Source organism: Lates calcarifer, linkage group LG6, assembly GCF_001640805.2.
Source record: "Lates calcarifer isolate ASB-BC8 linkage group LG6, TLL_Latcal_v3, whole genome shotgun sequence".
Classification (NCBI taxonomy): Eukaryota; Metazoa; Chordata; class Actinopteri; family Centropomidae; genus Lates; species Lates calcarifer.
In genome coordinates, this window is record NC_066838.1 from 11,967,892 (window position 1) to 11,986,764 (window position 18,873).

General features: G+C 40.3%; 3 protein-coding genes across 7 annotated transcripts; 1 reads left to right on the top strand and 2 right to left on the bottom strand.

The window, feature by feature from the left end:
* Positions 1–374: 374 nt before the first annotated feature.
* Positions 375–6,230, bottom strand: si:dkey-183p4.10 (uncharacterized). Of its 4 annotated transcripts, XR_007813402.1 has the most exons (9): positions 5,851–6,230; positions 5,669–5,757; positions 5,490–5,576; positions 5,283–5,401; positions 4,664–4,776; positions 4,328–4,485; positions 4,124–4,220; positions 3,667–4,032; positions 3,339–3,481 (listed from the first exon to the last, which is right to left on the bottom strand). XR_007813402.1 is itself a non-coding variant. In XM_018666042.2 (7 exons), the coding sequence occupies exons 2-7, from the start codon at positions 3,343–3,345 to the stop codon at positions 549–551; spliced, it is 2,322 nt and encodes a 773-aa protein (XP_018521558.1). In that variant the 5' UTR covers positions 3,346–3,481; positions 3,667–3,762; the 3' UTR covers positions 375–548. The 4 variants fall into 4 exon arrangements, 2 of the variants coding, with proteins under 2 accessions (XP_018521558.1, XP_050927144.1); XR_007813401.1 differs by having other exon boundaries at positions 5,669–6,230; XM_018666042.2 differs by lacking the exons at positions 4,124–4,220; positions 4,328–4,485; positions 4,664–4,776; ... (2 more) ...; positions 5,669–5,757; positions 5,851–6,230 and adding exons at positions 375–671; positions 761–937; positions 1,033–1,099; positions 1,204–1,261; positions 1,361–3,214 and having other exon boundaries at positions 3,303–3,481; positions 3,667–3,762.
* Positions 6,231–7,184: 954 nt separating this feature from the next.
* LOC108876445 (TRAF3-interacting JNK-activating modulator) lies at positions 7,185–13,237 on the bottom strand. 2 transcript variants are annotated; one of them, XM_018665958.2, is made up of 14 exons: positions 13,079–13,237; positions 12,112–12,546; positions 11,883–12,027; positions 11,663–11,780; positions 11,530–11,557; positions 11,387–11,416; positions 10,772–10,867; positions 9,949–10,020; positions 9,631–9,771; positions 9,322–9,459; positions 9,096–9,231; positions 8,832–8,977; positions 8,161–8,277; positions 7,185–7,922 (listed from the first exon to the last, which is right to left on the bottom strand). In XM_018665958.2, exons 2-14 carry the CDS (start codon positions 12,511–12,513, stop codon positions 7,722–7,724), a joined length of 1,770 nt encoding a protein of 589 aa, XP_018521474.1. In that variant the 5' UTR covers positions 12,514–12,546; positions 13,079–13,237; the 3' UTR covers positions 7,185–7,721. The 2 variants fall into 2 exon arrangements, with proteins under 2 accessions (XP_018521474.1, XP_018521475.1); XM_018665959.2 differs by having other exon boundaries at positions 13,083–13,229.
* A 1,232-nt stretch (positions 13,238–14,469) lies between these two features.
* Positions 14,470–18,822, top strand: atp5pb (ATP synthase peripheral stalk-membrane subunit b). The gene is made up of 7 exons (XM_018665960.2): positions 14,470–14,623; positions 15,342–15,378; positions 15,506–15,651; positions 16,598–16,761; positions 16,962–17,087; positions 17,631–17,810; positions 18,574–18,822. Exons 1-7 carry the CDS (start codon positions 14,596–14,598, stop codon positions 18,649–18,651), a joined length of 759 nt encoding a protein of 252 aa, XP_018521476.1. The 5' UTR covers positions 14,470–14,595; the 3' UTR covers positions 18,652–18,822.
* The last annotated feature ends 51 nt before the right edge of the window (positions 18,823–18,873 follow it).

Genomic DNA, 18,873 nt, shown 5'->3' on the forward strand with positions numbered 1-18,873 from the left:
GTAAAGTCTGTTATCTAAATTACACATGTAAGAATACAACAGCACCGTTAACAAATGTAGTCAGAATACATATTATGAGGAAGCCCCCCCCCCTTTTACATTATTGTTACATGTTATTTTATTGATAATTATTATAACATTCATATTTTTTTATATAAATTAAATTAATGAAGAAATAAGAATGTCCCAAACGCATCATGTTTTGCTGCTACATAAATAAATAAATAAATAAAAACACTTTCTATCACAAATAATAGTGAAATTTAGTAAGTGTTGGGCTTATTACTAATTCACCAGAAATGCAGTGCATGTGCAGGCCTTGGTTTTAGGCCTATTTAGACCCAGTTCAACTGGAACACAATAACTCAGCATCATTTTAAACTAAATTAGACCTTTATTAAGCACAAAATTGCATATTACAGATAACGGTTCACAATTTTCAACATCAAGCACTTTACACTGCATTCTTACAAAATGTGTCATTTAGGATTTTTTTTCATCATGTGTAAGCTTACTAACATGTTTTCATGGCCAGAAAAAAAATAGCTTTAGCCCCAGAAGAAGGAAGCTTGGCTGAGCCATTCTAGTTGGTCTGTGGCCAACCAGAACATCAGCAGTCCCGTCCCTGTTACCACACCCATCTTCAGTATCAGTTTCAGCATGCCAAGACACTGCAGGGGGAGAAAAAAGGACAGGGACGTACAAATAACCATCTACAAATAAGTAAACAGTGAATCAGTAATGGCCAGTGAGGACGCACCTTGTGTTTTCTGGTACAGATTTTTGTGTTGCTGAGATCATTCTCCAGCATGTTCTCTGTCACATTCTCCAGTACATTCTCTGTCATGTTGTCCGGCACACGCTCCTCCTGCAGCTGAATGTTTGGGGGATCACAAACAGGTATCATCTGTAGAGTGTCGTCAGGCTCCCTCAGCTCCTGAACACAGACGAAGCAGGTAAACAGTGTCATTTATGTGTATGTGTTTCCGTGTGCTCTCATATGTGACCACATGCGAATGATCATATTCTCACTTCAGATGTGTCTGCAGAGCTCAGGTCCTCCTCCCTGTCTGTGGAGCTGCTGAGTGAATCTCTGTCACTGCTGAGAAAAAGAGGAAGACGACACAGGTTTTGGGTGTTTGTCATCGCTCAGGTTGTAGTTATTGCTCAAGATGTTAAATGCAGAGAAGAAATCCTGCTTACCTGTCAGATTCGTAGTGAATGACTGGATCTGCACAAAACTGAACTTTTATCTGCCTCTCTAAAAAATATATATATATAAATGGAAACTGATCAATTGTGTACATGCAACACTTGTTGATATTATTCTGTAACAAACACCCATTTCATCTACACTCACCCTCTCTTTCATACTCCCCTTTGCTGTCGTCGTAAAACTTGTAAAAAGCCTTGATTCTCTCCTGCTCTTGTTCCCAGTTCCTCTCCTCCTCCTCATACTCGTCATCTCCCAGTTGCCCCAGCTCGGTGACCTCTGAGGCCTCAAGTCCTGTGTTGAAGAAGAAGCTGTCATCCACGGATCCCTGGTAAGAGGGGCTTGTTGTTTTGCCATCCTCTCTCTGTACCACAGAGTAGCTGTTGATGTCTTCTGCAGGACGCTGACTCACATCTGAAAGAGGTGTTTCCGTTTTATCTGTGTCTTCTGTGGTTAACAGGTCTTCAGACAGAAGGGAAGCAGTTTTTGACACGTCGAAATCCCAGTTTACGCTGAAATCTGCTGTATCTGCTATGCTGCTCGTGATTGGATGACTGTCGGAGCTGCTCCACCTGGAGAATGCGGCGCTGCCCTCGCTGTAGAGCCAAGTGTCCTCCAGTTTCTTGTTGTTTTCCAGATCTTGCATACACGTGCAATCTGAGGGGTCCTCATCTCTCCTCCTGTGTTGGACCTCATCGTCACTGGAGCTGTAGGACTCACTCTCACTTGTCTGATCATCACTCGCTGTAACGGCTGAATAGCCCGACACATCCTCAACAATTTCTGTTTTTTTTCCGTCTTCTTCTCCAGCTGCCACATTGAAACTCCGGAACTTTTCAGCATCCATCTCCAAATCTATGCTGTACAGATACCCATCTTCCTCCTCATCCGCATACTCCTCCTTTCCCATCCATGTTATATCTGTCATAGCTCCCTCCAGGCAGACGTTCTGCTTTGCATTTGAATCACTGCCAGACATATGAAGCAAGGCAGGGTTCGACTTGGAATTACTTTCTCGATTTTTGACTCCGTCTTCGACGTATTCACATGAAGAAAAGTCTGAGGGATAATCTGCAAAGCTCTCACCTGCCTCTTGATGCTCCTCCCCAGAGAAATCCTTCATTTTCTCCTCGTATTCCTCACCATCAACCTCAGCGATGAGATCCTGCAGATTTTGCGCCGATATTTCTGGAAACTCCAAACTGGCTGTTGCAGGCCCGACTTTGTAAGGATTTTCAACCTCCTGCTCAAGGCACTGAGCAGGAGTGTTTTCCTCTTGTTCGACTTTCACGGCCTCACGCTCAGAATCAGATGAGCTGTCTTGCTTCTCCTCTCCCCTCTCTTCCTCATCCTCTTCAATCCCATCACCTTTTATCGTCATCTCACCACAACGTTCGGGGACTCGCCCAAAGTAGGACGCCTCCTCGTCTCTCTCGCTCTCACCTTGCTCCTTGTTTCTAACTTGAGAGTTTTCAGCAGCCTCTGGGGCCAGGGGTTGTCCCTCAGCAAAGATCCTGTCCTCTTTACCACCATAGCAGGACTTCTCCTCACCGCCACAGCAAAGTGACATCAACGACTCCCCTGGTTCCTCTCCCATATCCACCTCCTCATCCTCATCATCTTCTCCAGAGGCTTCCTGCTCAGAATCTCCATCGGAGCTTGCGTAATCCTCCTCTGGTGTTCTGTCCATGCTCATGAGACCGACCCTGACACCTTGAAAATCCTCCTCCTCCTCCTCCTCCTCCTCCTCCTCCTCATCATCATCATCATCATCATCATCATCAGACTGCTCCTCAACTGCATTTTCAGCCATGTGTGTATCTTCAGTCTTCATGATAGACAAAACTGTAGTTTCACCAGTTGCTTCCTGGTGCAGAGCTCTGTCTTCCTTTGCTGGTGAGTTTTCATGAGAGATGTCTGTCTCGTCTTCCTCAAGCTTTTCGTCAAAATTCAAATTCTCGAAGTCCAAGTCTCCATCAGGAAATGATGGAACAGACGTCTCTGCAATAACATCATTTGAAAATTACCATTTGGTAAATAGTAAAAATAAATTAAAATAAATACCACAGTACTAAAACTTGTTCCTTACCTGAAAATGCATCACTTAGTAGATCAGAAAGATTTTGTTCCATCTTTGCAAATAGACAAATCAATCGGTTATGACAGAATCAAGACAAACGTTAATGCATTGCCACAGATAATCTCCTCTCTCTCAGAAAGGAAGAGAGCGCGAAGTAACTCTCATCTGTTGTTGCTGCAAGTGGCTTCCTGTCAAACAGACGGAGCATAAATTACACATTAAAACTAAAATACTTGGTTGAATGTATGACAGTAAATGGCAACAGTATGTAAGGCTGCAACAAAATATGAAGATATAAAATGATGTTTAAAAAGTTTCTCTGTAAAATGTGAAATCAGAAAAAGTAATGTTCTGTGTTGCTGTAGGAACGTACCTTCATGAGCTCATGAAATGATGTCAGCTTTGATGCGGTTTTGGTTTCAGATGCACAGTATAAACTCCTACAGTCAAACACGCAGTTCCTGAAACAGTTCATGTTTATTGGTGTCTTATGCAACAAGGTAGTGCCACTTTGAGGACAAATTCTCGTCATTATAAAGGAAGAGTAACAGTGAATGTTCTGTTGGGTGCTTTGTTTTATTTTAACAGATAAAATCAGATAAAACTACAGTTAATATAATGAAGAAGTCCTGGTTTGTTGATGGTTGTCCTGAGTGGATTACAGCTCATGGCGGAGGAGGTAGCGGTGGTTGGGCTTCAGGTCGACTTCTACTGGAAAATGATCGCTCACCTCAAGAGCCTAAAGAGCCACAAATATATCAGGGTTAATGCTCATGATAAAAGTATAAAACTGAGCCAAAAAAAGTGAATTTACAAGGGACCAAGTTTACCTCCTCCTCTGTGAGATGGAAATTCTCTTTAAAGTTGAACGGTTGAGCTGAACCTGGCACTATACTGGAAATAATTTCACGTCCATGGGCAATGATCCTGTGTGAAAATGTGAAAAAAAAATTGCATAAATAAATAACTTTATCCAACATGACTGGCATCTGCAGGTGTTCTACGACTACGTGATTCTGTTTCCACCTGCTGACCTGTCATAGGCGCAGTGTGTCTTCTTCCGGACGGTGGTGTCTTGTTCATCTCCAATTAGCCAGCGAAACTTGGGGTCACTCCTCAAGCGCACGGCTCTCCAGCCCTTGATGGTGACGTAGCTGCAGCCAGCGTTGAGGTCCCCAAGGATCATCACATTCTGGTGTGAATGAAAGGAAGCAAAAAGGACAAGTTCAACAGACCAAAATTACTCATAAATTTCTTCCTGTGTAAAAGACAAAGCTAAACAGAGAAACTCTGACCAACATATAGATAAAAAAATAAAACAAACAACAAGAATACTATGATGATGAAGGTGATGATGTGGTTTGACCTACGTCAGTCTTCCACTTTTTGTAAATTCCTTTGAAGACAGTGTACAGCTCATCAATCTCCTTCATGGCAGTTTTTGGACTGGTGTGATGGCCAATCAGAACAAAATCCTTCACCACTGGAGGAAAACAAAAGACAACAACAACAACAACAACAACAACAAAAATTTTTAATGAATGTGTTTACATGCACAGTAGTATCCTGGTTTTAATCACATTATGACATTTGCATACAGGAGAACCTGTTCATTCATATCCCTATGTACATATTTCTAACATTATTATCCAGGTTATTATTGTCCAAATCCATGAATTCTTTATAAACTGATGAATCCAGTTTGCTTTCTGGAAGGCTGAACTCTGCTGCATCTACTATTCTACTTTTCATCTGGTAGGAGTGGTGGAAGATGAGAATAACAACTAAACTGATGAAAGAATTTATCCTCTACCCACTGTAAAACTCATATTTTTCTTTCATTGCAGAGAATGATTAGAAACCTGGATAAACTGCTGTAATTCAGCTCCAGGTTTTTGAAACCTGATGTTTACATGTGCGTTGGACATGGATACTCCAGAAATACTGTGTCACGAGAGTGTATTAGGGTGCACTTTCTTTTAGTCTTACGTGTTGTGGGGGAATGAAAGTGAATGATGAAAGGCTCTCTGGAGAAAACATCAGTTTCATTGGTTCCTTCTTCCAGTTTAGGACATTGATAATGCTCTTTGACCTTCAGCACATTGTTCCTAGAAATGAAAAGAGGGTAAAAAGGGCAGGACTGTAAGGACCTCATGTTAAATGTAATGTGTCATGTTTGATAAACAGCCTGTTTACCTGTATATGTAAACATACTGCTCCTTGTAGGTTTTCCTCCCAAGCCTTTCACTTTCCACGTACGAGTACGTGTTGGATTTGTCAAATCTGCCGACAACAATGTGAATGAAACAAAATTAAAGTTGATGTTGAGTGGCGTATGTATGTGACACACAATTTACTAGATGTTATGCTTATACCTGTTAAGATCTTCAACCAAAGCTTTTATTGCTTCTCCTTTAGAGTCTCGGACCTCTTGAATAAGACACAAGTCACATCGAGAGAGGATCTTGGAAGCCAAAAAAAAAAAAAAAAAAAATCCATCAGCTGTACAGTTTTGTTTGGATGTTGCTGTAGCTGTTGTACACACACAGTAAAATACCTTCAGTAAAATCCCCATAACCTTCTTGTTGTTTGCTTTTGCTTCACCAAAGCTCTGAATGTTGAAAGCACAGATTTTCAGTGAAGATGTGACGTTCAATAAACACAACCCCGCAACCAACAGCAGAACTGCAGTCCTCATCTCGCAGAGGTTTATTACCACTCTGTGAGTAAAAAGAGAGTTTGGTAAGATCCCCTTTGTCATGTTGTGAAATATGTTACAGACGCTTGCAGCCACAGTACCTTCACTACAGCCTCTTACCTTCAGTGCCAGTTTCACCAGGAGACTGACCTCAGCCCAGCAAAGATCCATCTCTTCACTGACTAGTGGTGTATTTGGGGAACATGCAGGTAAATGTGTGTGAAAAGACGGGAGCTGCAGATCTGTGTGGTGGATGTGCTGTGTCAGTGCCTGTTGAGAATGGCACTTTATCTGGAACAGTTAAAAAAAAAAAAACACTGAATACAATAAACAATAGCTCCATCCCACTCAGCCCTGTGTGTTTTGTCTCTAAGTTTGAGTGTAATCAGACAATAGACGGTGCCGTGAGTCATGCCTGTCAGTTTCATGAACATTTGTGTAGAATTTACCACATATCATTCAGTGCATTTGGCACAGATGTGAACAACTGGCAGTTACCACACAGTGCTATCACGTCACTGAGGCAGCACAGGTGCACTGTTAGCTGTGAGAGGATGGTTCTCCCCTGCAATTAAATGCATCTGATCATTTTAATTTATAAAATGATGCTATTATTATTGGAGTTTTTGTTCTGTGTTATTTTAACTTCATGACCTAGTATGGGATTAACTGAATAAAGTAATACACTGATACTGAAACGACAAAATGATAAAAGATATTTTACAACTATACATTTAAAACTGCACAGTGCTTTGCTCATGAGATGTATTGCTAATACACTACTGATGAAAATAAAAATCATTAACAGCTAACGTTACTTTGAAAATTACACATTAATTTACACATTAAAAATGTGAGTGAGTTCTTTAAACATGATACATTGTTATGAATTAAAACTACACAACATTGTACAAAGTAGTTAAAATTTTAAAAAGCTGCTTGTACATTAATCTAATAATTATGAGCTACTGTGTGATATCTAATTATATAACTCTGACAGGGGTGATTCTTCTGCATAACATGTACCTTTACTTTTGTTGATTTAAGTATAGTTTACTTCTCTCTAGATGCCAACCAGTGACACAATCTGGTATTTTTTACTTTATTTTGGGCCTGCAGTCTCACTAAGATTACACTTATTCCAAAAAAAAAAAAAAAAAAAAAAAAAAACCCACACACAATGACAAACAAAATTGTATTTGTAAGTTTTTATTTCTCATAATATAAAACACTAAACAGCTTTTTTATTGTGTCCTCACTGTCTCTTTTTCGAGTCATGTTGAGCAATAGTGAATCTAAAACAACTCCACAATACTCCATAGTACCGATTTAATTTCCTCCCACAAGAGTTGAAAGGATTACATGGATGTTTTGTCTTTATTTTCATGTTTAAATGGCTTTATAATATTTCAAATTTCTTACTAAACAGGCTGTTTACAGTACAGAGGATACTGGCTAATTGTCTACTCCTCACTACTCTGAACATGTCATTAACACCAGCTTTTAGGCTGATGGTTTGTTCTCACTGTTTCAAATACTGCTGATTTTTTCACACTGCATGAACTTTCTGCACACACAGTACATCCTCCACATGTCCACACAACTTTATCTGATGTCACACACACACACTTAAAGTTCCAAGTCTAAAATTGCATGAAATACAAAGACGTCAACAAACTACATCCAATAAAAATCTAATTTTAACAACAAATTCCTGAGCAATGACATTATCATATTGGTCTAAAACAGCCTGAGTGTTGAGGAGTGGCCATTTGCAAGAGATAGTCTTCGATACGTGTCTCTATGTCTGAGTACAGGTCTTCAACTTGCTCCCTGAAAGGAGGATGCCACAGCCACAACATAACAACTCCTGCCATAGCCAGGAGGAGAAGGAAGAACAAGAACACCTTCCACCAGGAGCCACACAGCGTCTAAACAAAGAGATAAGAAAAACATCTGAGTTATATTTTGTTGTAGCTGCTCTGGTGGTCACTGCAGCAAAAAGTGTAAAATACAGGTTGATGCAGAAAGTGTACAACTATTCAAATTTGTTGGCTAACAATGTGAGGGAAAATGAGAGCACTTGAGTATAGCAAGGACATTAAGTCTCAAATTCCCCTAAGTGTGCACTCACACACACACACACACACACACACAAACACTGCTCACCGTTCTCCTGCGGCGGTGGCTGAGTTGCCGGAGTTCGTCCCTGCACTGCGACAGCCGGGCCTGACTGGACTGACACTCCTGCTCCATGGTATGCAGCTCCGTCTGCAGCTCCTCACACTGCGCGCACACACACACACACACACACAGACACACACACACACACACACATGTATTTAAAGCTGGGGGAGCCAAAATTTACTTGTATCTCTAAAGTATTTTCCAGAAATGAGTGCATGTAATTTAAAATGCATCCTGAGAAATACTCTTAAAATAGTTTTGATAGTTATTTAGTGATGCAAAAGCTGGTGAGTGGAAGTTGAGTTAATATTAAGATTAGAATTTGTCATAAAAAGACAATTTGATGTTCCTATAATTCAACTGAAATATAAATGATTTGCTAAAATATATATGACCTTTTAAGAAAATATTTTACAAATATCTTTTGTAATTTTTTGCAAATATATAATAAGTGTTCTTTCCTTTTGGGGCATGTATCAGTCTCTGTACAACGAATTATAAAGAGGAATATCTTCTTTTTGACTCATCTCTTGTGGATTCATGAATATCTTGTATTATAAAAACCCTTAACTGTAATTATTGCCTGTGTGGCGGCTCTGAATACAACAAAACAAGAAGGTTGTGAATGTGCTACTATGACATGCCCTCTTTACCTCTCTCTCCTTGATCCGGAGTTTCTCCTGAGTGTGACGGAGCTTCTCCTCCAACTGAGAGTCTCTCCTCACCGTCAGCTGTGGCTCTGCTTCCTCTGACGTCAGACAATCCTGCATCAGGAAGTCCTGGCTCTCATTGCCGCCATCTAGAAAACAGAAAGCAGTTTGAATAAAACACAAACAAATTTTTAAAAAGCATGTGTTTAGTCCAAGCGAGGAGAAAGGTTTTACAGAAAGAAAACACATAGCTCTGAAGTCTCTTACCTCTCAGCTGCTGGATTTCCTGTCTTAAAGTCTGGTTGTCCTCTTCCAGTAGGCAAATGTTGTACTGTAGCTCCTTCGTCTCTTGACGTAATGACACCACTTCCTCCCTGAGCTCGGCCTCTCTGGCCCGGGACAGCTGCACAGGACACACACACACACTCACTCATTTTTCATTACCACTGACATTCAAACTTCTGACTGTGCACATTTCCACAGTATACCATACCTCCACTTGGCTGTGTAGCTGTTGCAGCTGTTCGTTGCTGAGGTGCTGGTTCTCCCTGAGTTGTCCAGAGCTCAGCTTCAGCTCCTCGTACAGGCTCTGCCACTTCAGTGCCTCTGCCTTTGCTGTAATCAGCGATTCCTGGTGCCAAAAACACAAAGTTTCTTTAAGATTCAGCTGCAATACTGACACTGCAGTAAACCTGACTGGTTAACAAAACACATCATCTCCAGAAAACCCAAATAAGGCTGTGACATTGATGTTGTCTCTCTCTCCTTAGTCAAACAGAAAGCATGTGGTCAGGTGTTTGACCTGCAGTGTCTCTGCCTTGCTGAGTGCCTCAGTTTTGTCCTGTGTGGCCTTCTGCAGGGCGACCAGGGCCTTCTCCTCATATATCAGTTTCTGCTTCTCCATCTGTACCATCAGTTTCTTCACTCCATCTTTTGGAAACTTCTGTGAAGACACAACACAACTGAGCTAGACCGACATGACAGAGTGAAAGTGTAGAGCCAGGCTGGTTCTTCACAAAAGACTAAATGTTTGGGTTGTTGCAAAGAAATAACTTAAAGAAACACATCTGTTACTTGATTAAAAAACACTCTTTACTTTACTAACAGCTGCTGCTCTTACCTGCAGGCAGACTTGCAGCTGCGCCTCCAGAGCCTTAATCTTGTTTCTCAGCAGGTCTTCACTGCAGCGAGCCTGTGTGGGTTAGAGAGGAAATGACTGACTGTCACGCTGTAACCTGCAGATGGAAAATTAATGGTTCATGTATCAAAAAGCTGTGATAGGCTGTTCTCTCGCAGTCTGCGCTCACTGGTGCACAAAGACAACTTGCAGCATCAGTGAGCCTGAGGAAAAGTCTGCACGCGCTGCAACACTACACCGCTACAGGAGTGGAAAATATATAACAAATTCCCTGATGATAACATACCTGAGTGAGAAACAATTTTACAGATGACAGGCATAAAGATTTTAAACTAAACACACATCTAGATCCTCAGCTGTTCAAACTCAAAGTAAACAACAGAAAAACAAAAAGGGAAACACTAATATTTATCTTTCATTCATTACAGCTAGACTGCCAAGAGACCTGATGAGGATGACAGCACCTATATTATCTACTGACTGTCACACCCTTCCTGTGTAAGACTGACAGCTTGCACTCCTCCTATGCAGTATAGACTAGAGCGGAAGCAGGAAGCTCCAAACCACAGGCCTTCCTGAAGCAGCCATACACAGCCTATGTACCCAACTGTGACAAAGAAATGTTCAGTATAACATCAACCGGGTAACCAGAGAACAAAGAGCAAGCAACACTGCATGACCGTATGAAATAAGAAATATGTGTTTGGTATTTGGAAACTGGAACCTGCAAAACACTGGGGGTGTGTTCAAATTAAACGAATGGCCTGTGAATACACACACACATGCAAACACAGAGGAGTCTCACCATCCATAATTTGTTTGACGAGTTCAAGAGGCTTGACGTGCTGTCCTGGAGGGCTGCCATCTTCTTCTTCATGGCATCCTCTCTCCACAGGGCCTCCTGGCACCAAACAGACAGCAGACGACAGAAAGTTATAACAACATAGAAATAATGAGTGAAGCTAAAGACAGTCAGACTCTTCTGCTGAGGTTTTAATCAGTGATGAAGAAAGTTATCATCTCACGTGTTGAGTGGAAATAAAACTGTAATATTTTTATTTTTGCATGAAAAGTCAGGCAGCTGGCTACACACAGCATAGCACATACAATAGCTTCAGAACATATGAACAAAACTATCTCAGTTTTGTTGAATAACAGCCACTGTGGCAACAAGTGACAACTACAGGATAGCATCAGTCACACAGTAAAATCTAGCTAATGTTGGTTAACACCAGTTAACATTAGCCACCCTAAGTTACTGGTCATGTCTAAACAAGTTATGTTGCAGCTGTAAAACCCCTCAGTGTGTTTAACTGACTAACTTTTCATTCATTAGAGAAGGGGTCTGTTATTTCATTTCTAACTTGGGATGCACAAAACACAGATCAGGGTGGGCTTGGAAAAGATTTGGTTGGTTTACCTGTAAGTAGTCAGTTAACCGCTGAACATCCTATTAAGAGAGATGAGAGACAAGAGTAACAATTAAATTAGTTAATTATTATTTTTCCGATCTGCAGCTGACACCAACAACACCAACGAATAAATGAACACTGTGAAACTCACTGATTCCTTGACAGTGATGAGGCCAGACCTGTGTGGAAGAAGATATTCTGTTACAGAAACATAAAACACTGATCTAAGCTGTTTGTCGATATGAAATGAGATTTCAGGGAGATTTACAGTAAGCCACACTCACTCTGTTTGCACACCGGCCTCTCGAATTGCCTTCTTTTGGTGAATATTTTCTGTTCGGTGGAAGAATTTTTGGTGAACACTGTCTGTTTGGATGGATGTTTTGATGTTGGTCTTCTGAGCTTTAAGCGAGGGAGAAGAAAAACAGCTTTATTAGTATGAAAGATCAACAATGATGTGACAGTCACTGGTGAAAACTTTTATGTAATTGGTGAGACTTTTACCATTAATACTACTCCCTCTTTTATCTGTGCTTTTCATCCTGTGCAGGTTTGATTCGTTTACCACTGCTGTGGAGGTAGATGCTTGCTTCCTTGAACGGCCTTTCTCTTGCTTCATCAGTGTCACCTGCTCTGACCATGATGAAGCCTGAGGGAACAAGAGGAGAGGGTACTGGGACAGATGACATTATGGATTTGGTGATATAATCATGTCAAAGGATCTTTTATTTACCCATGTGCTGGTGCTCGGGCCATCAGTTATGCTGCTGTTTGGTGTTAAAATCATCTTTGGATGTCCATTAGCGGTGGGAATAGTTTGGATATTTGTACACAGTGTCTCTAAACTGCTGCTAGAACTATTATGTTTCACTGAGAACGTGTTTGGCGAAGGTTTCCTCCTTGTAGACTTCAAACCACACAGCTCTGGGCTCACTGATCGCCTCCTCAGAAATTCCAGATGCCTCTTTTCTTTCAGTTCTTTTTTTATCTGTCTTGTGTTAAGCTCTCTTGTTGGGCTGCGGCATGAAGTCACGTTGTTTCGTCCTCGCAGGTGTTCGCGTTTCTCTGCTCTGTACTCCACCATTTGGTCAAAGGCTCTCACTGGGGAGAGCTGTATTCCAGCCAGGATGTCCATGGCAGCTCCTCTGGCTGTTACAGTGCCTCAAGCCTTTAATGATAATATATCAGAGAAGTGATTATCAGTACTTATAATGATTAAACATACAGTATGTAACAAATCTGGTTAAAACCACACCATTTGCTGATATATCAAAGCAAGAACTGAAAGAGTTTGAAATATGTCCTTATACTTGGGTGGTATGAACTTATCTGTAGCACTAGTCGGCCCCCAAATGATATGAGATGTATGCATAAAAAACAGTAAAGAGGAAAGTAAAGGACGTTTCGTGTAGCTCATCGATTCTCTACGATCCATGCGGGTTGGTTGCAGTAACAGTAGCTGCAAGTAGTAGTAGAAATACGTAGTACTAGGAGCAGTAGTAACATTACAGGATTTGGTAGATATTACAGTGGTTGCATTGCTGGTGTGTTTTTCAGAAAGCTCCTTTGAGTATCAGTGAACCATATCAAAGACAGACTAGGCCCTTGCAACTGTTGATTCAGGCTGTGGAGGGAAAATGTACAAGATAATGCAAAGACTAAACGCTGCTTAAAAAGCAGAAATGCATGATAAAGCTTACCTACTACGGCATTTCATTCAGGGGGGGAAACTCTTCATTAGGTGGATGAGAAGTCATCCATTTTCTCTCTCTTCTGAAATAATGTCCGAGGGCTTTGTCTGTGTTTCACATGTAGCTGTCTCTGTTGAGCATAATTTTACAGGAAGTGAAGAGAACCACAGCGTCATATGTTCCTCTATCTCACCAGCCACTCGCACCAAACTGATGCCATACCCGGGTGGGCCCCAAGATTACAGACAGACCCAGTCAATTCCCCGTGCACGTAGTCTGGGATGAAATGCACCGCTTAGGAGACAGAGCTGTGCTGCCTCTTGGATGTTTAAATTTTTTATAATAGCAGTCTCATTTCTCATTGAAGCGGGTTAATGACTTAGATCTAATGAAGGGGTAAATAACTCCATTGTGTCACAAAGACAGAAAAATTAGGGAAAAAAAGGTCTTTAAAGGCTCTCAACCAAACTCTGTATAGTGTATATAATCAGTAAAACCTTGATTTAATGGCTTTCATACTGATTTTTAACATAAAATCAAAAAAACATTTAGATAAACTGCAGTCTTTAGTTGAACCATCTTAAGGGCAAAAGGAAAACACAGTATTATTTTAGCTTCTCAGAAGCTTTTAGGAAGCTGCTGTAATAGATTTATCATGAATTCAATATATTAAAATAGGTGATTAAGGAATAGTTCAACTACATGAAATCATGTAAATGCCTTTGGAGTCAGAGGCCAACTTACTAAGCTAGGCTAGTTAGCTTTAAGCTATTTAGCTTATAACAGGTTTCTTTTATCTGCATTGTGTCTTATTTATGTGGCATAAAAAAAACTTCTTATACTAAAATTACTATAAGTATCAACATTTCTTTGATTTAGTTCGATATATCAGCCTTAACTAGCTGTTTTTAATCCATAAATTTGAAACATTTCTGTAGTTTAATATTTTCCATCGTAAGGTTAGACATCAGAAAGTCAGATACTTTATTTTGACCTAATATGGTTCCAGCTCTTTATTGCTGATTCACTGTCTGTGCACTACCATTTGTACGTACTATCTATATCATACTTATACTGTCTTATATACTGCCATTTTACACAGCTCTTTTGCACACATTTGGCTAACTCTGTTTTTAACATAGATATTGTACGTTTTTATTCAGTATCTGGCTCTGCTGGTGTGCAATGCTGCAATTGTGGTTTCAATTTTGATTTTAATGTTATGTTCAGTCTGCTGTTACGTGACAGTTTCTCTTAATTTTGATAAAAATCGTGAATTTTGAAGGTTTACCCAAAACATGAACCCAAAACAGTTGATCTTGGCATCAAACATCCAAACACACCTTTGCCTGCAGCGCCATCTCCTGGTCACTTTCTTTAAAACAGGAGCTCTTCTCTGTTCTCGCGATGTTTCGAGGGGATTTCTCGTGTATCCGCCATCCTTGCGGCTCTTTGCAGAAGGGCACGCAGAGGCCGAGACTAGGCTGCCCAGTGGAGCTACAACTCGGCACTTTCATCCTTCAAACATGCTGTCCAGGCTCGTTCTTGTTTCAGGTATGCACTAATATAGCTTTCGAGATGTTAATAAAACTTACTTAGCTCCATAACAACCAAACAGTCAATCAGGAGAATTGCAAGTTTAAAGTGAATGTGAAGGGTAAAGTGAAGGCCGCACATTGAATGGGAGACATGCTAATGCTAGCTCCTGTAGGTAACAAGCAAAGTATTTGCCCTGAAACTTTACCTGGTTTGTACCTGGATTGGACTGTGAAGCTTTTTCTGCATTTCTAGCAGACATTGCGGTCCATTAGTTACAGCTAAATTAAGTGACGGTAGCTGATGGTGGTAAACAGAAGCTGTATTAGCTAACGTTAGCTCTGCATGTCTTCAAATGTCACCTTATTGACAGTTAGCCTTGCTCGGTTTTGTGTTCTTGACGTCTGTAGTGAAGAGAAACAACAATGACTAAACAATTCAAGTCCATAATTTTTTTTTATTTTTTTTAAATAGCTTTACAGGTTTATTATAAGCCTCACATTTACTGTCGTTCTTGATTACTGTCTGCAGTAAAGTTACATACAGCCAGTTTATTAGTTAGTCCAAGTGTGCATCCAGTCCTACTTTCATGAGGGTTATAATGTTCAGCTTTGATTGATACTGCTATAAAAACATTTTAATTAATCAAGTAAATAATCAACAGATGAAATCTTAATGAAAACATGTAGTACTTGCCATGATGTACTTATGTTATTGTTTATTCTGTCATTTACAGCCAGTTCCCTGAAAGGCAGTGGTGCCCTTGGAGCTGGGTATGTGTTTTCAGAAATTGTTTTATTTACTGTGTTCTTTACTGCCATTATGATAAATTTGATCAGCCATTGATATACATCCTATGAGGGCTGTGTCTTTGAAAGCTAACAGTGTTGTCCACCACAGCCTGATCCAGGCATCTCGCTCCCTGCACACATCATCCCAGAGTCTGGCCCCAGTTCCCCCTCTGCCAGAGAAAGGAGGCAAAGTTCGCCATGGCATTATCCCAGAGGAGCTCTTCCAGCTCCTGTACCCCAAAACTGGAGTCACAGGTCTGTAGTCTTCAACCCAGTGCACAGTCAAGATGATTGTGACTAATGTGCATGTGCGTTTGGGTCAGCCCTCATCTGCACAATCACCCCTACTGACCTATAGTAACAGGGTTATGTACCTAACATATGAGGCCAAAGCAAGGGAAAAACACACACACACACATTGTTGAAAATGCAAAAATGAGTCACTGTAAAAACAACCAGACGCTCACACAAGATGATGAAAGAGAGGTCACACAACACTGGTGATTTGGAAATGGTTTGGATTTTTAAAGCTGGATAAAGGGCTTTAAGAAAAAAGAAGGTAAAAATGAGCTAAAATAGGGGAAGGCTGATCTAACAGGAGACTAAAAATTATAGTGACAGAACAGTGCAAGTTAGCAATACAGAGTCTCAATAAAATGCAGTGGCACACATAAACAATTTAAGCCTTTATTTAAAAGCACTGAGAATTTGAGCATACCTCAAGTTTTCTGGTAGTTTGATATAGGTATACGGTGCATAAACACTGAATGCTGCTTGTCCATGTTAAGTATTACTCCTGGGAACAGTAAACACACAAGGCCTGTGGTTATGGTATAACATTAAAAAGGTTCAGTGTCTCATGAGACCTCAGCCTACCAGTCAAAAGTCAACATGTTTTGTCCAGAGCAATGCATTTGACACATTGTGGTGTCCGACTTTGTACAGTAACGTATGTAGTGATAGTCTAATTTAATGTTACATTTAAGCGTGGAAAAACAATTGAATACAGTTCTAGTGCAACTTGGCCCCACACTACACATGGTTGACACTGTCTCTCTCTTCATAAATATTACCTTGTGTGGTTATTATTGATTTGTTTTACATCCTCTCATGCTTTCTACATCACTGTCTTTAAATGATCAACATTAACATTGTTTCACTGACTGTGAATAAAATTCTACATTTTTCCCTTTGCCACCAGGCCCCTACATGCTGGGTGTCGGCCTCCTAACGTACATTCTTTCCAAGGAAATCTACGTCATCAATCACGAGACCTTCGCTGCCGCCTCCATAGGCGCTGTCTTCATTTACGGTGTCAAGAAATTTGGTCCAAGTGTGGCAGCTTTTGCTGACAAACTGAACGAGGTCAGCTGGCAAACATGTGGATTTGTGTTTGTAGCTTTTTTCCCAGCAGATTAGAGTGTATTATACTTATCCCCATTGTCTTTAAGGAGAGAGAGATTTCTGTTAGACATAAATGACTTTCAGTCAAAAATCATAGGTCTTCTCTTTAATGCAGTACATTTGCAAGCACCTCTATAATCCTTCTGGATGTGTGTTTTCAGGACAAAGTGGCCAAGGCCCAGGAGGTGAAGGACCTCGCCATGACGAGCTTGGCTCAGGCCATTGAGGATGAGAAAAAAGAACAGTGGAGAGCAGAGGGAAGATCAGTGCTCTTTGATGCTAAGAGGGTGAGCAGCAGTGATGTTTGCATTTTAATTTTCCAGTATCTTCCACATTCGTAATGGACTGCCTCACATTTACACAAGACATATTGACAACAGGTATTTGCCCTGCACCTCTCTACTTTGAGCTCTAGGAGTTGAAGGGCATCATCATGTAATCTTTGACATTTACTGACCTCTAATGGTGGCAAGTTGAAATTGCAACACCACCACCAAGTGGCCAAAGAAGGGTGCTGAGGCTGCTGCGAGTGTGGAGAGCAGGAACAAAATGATGTCGGGGAAAAATAAGAGACCAAGAATAGATACTAATGTTGCCATGATTCAAGTTATTTTGTTTCTTTTATAAAACCCAGACATGGAAAAACCTTAAAGAAAACCTTTTTTTTTCTTTTCTAAAGGTTTTTCATACGCAGCTCTTTATGTCATTTAAATCGCAACACAGTATGAAGAATATGTAAAGAAGGCATATTAAACCTGCTTAAAATTAATATTTTAGCAGCTACAGATATTTCTGTAGTGTGGTGACAAAGACTCCTCTTTCCTCCTCAGAACAATGTGGCCATGCTGTTGGAGACCAACTACAGAGAGAGGCTACACATGGTGACAAATGAGGTGAAGAGACGCTTGGACTACCAGATCGCCCTGCAGAATCTCCACCGCCAGATGGAGCAGGAGCACATGGTCAGCTGGGTAGAGAAGAGCGTCATTAGTAGCATCACTCCTCAGCAGGTCAGTCTAAACTTCCAGCGAAGTGCTGGATATCAATACTTTTTGGGTACCAACTAAAATATGCCCCCACATCAGAGTAACAGAAACTAAAAGTTGGCACTGAATGTCTGATCATGTAGCTTTGTCTATGTAGCTTAATGGCCAAAATATGATATGGTGCTGATTATTAGATGTCACCCTTTTTTCCAGCATCTGTTTTTGGAAAAATACTTTACACATTACTTAACCGTTAGAGGAGGTTAAACTGGACTAAGAAAATACTTTTAGTGCTGACTAGCTGTAAAAGATAGACTTGAAGATAGAACCCATAATGCAGTATCTGACATTGTAAACATAATTGAATAATTAATTATTGAAAAATAAATAATTGAAAGAAAAAATATATTTTTTTATTTAGGCAAAGTTCTCTTTAATTTTTTTTTTCAAATGTACAAAAATGTTTTTGTAGGAGGTAAAGAAAGTGATGAATCAAAAGAAATAGTTATTTGGAAGTCATACTTGTATCAGCATGTGTACAGAAATCTAGCCAGTCATATTCATTACTTCATTGTTGTTGTCCACCATAACCAACCTTTAAAAAACAAGTTTTCTTGCTTTTATTAATAAATAGTAAAATTCACAATATTAAAATAGTCTTTTTATGCAAAAAAAACAAAAAAGTTATCAGGTTTTCAAACTGACCTTTAAGTCCCTGTTATTCTTATTGTCTTGCACGTCTCCAGGTGACACCTCAGAGTTCACATCTGTGTTTGTTGTTTTTCAGGAGAAAGAGAGCATTGCTAAGTGCATCACAGACCTGAAGGCTCTGGCCAAGGCCACTCAGGCCAAAGCTACAGCCTAAACTGTCAAGTCTTCAGAGAAGGCTTCTTCAACTCATTGTCCCAAGACGAGACGTTCACTTTTCTTTACAGAATAAACTATTTCCTCTCAAAAGGTTGTCTCTGTCAATATTATGGGTGTGTACAGTATTTACACGTCAGCTGATGGTAAAATAAATGGTTCTCTTAGTCAACCTCTACAGGCCAGTTTGTATTTTTTCCACTTTCATCAATGAACACTTTGG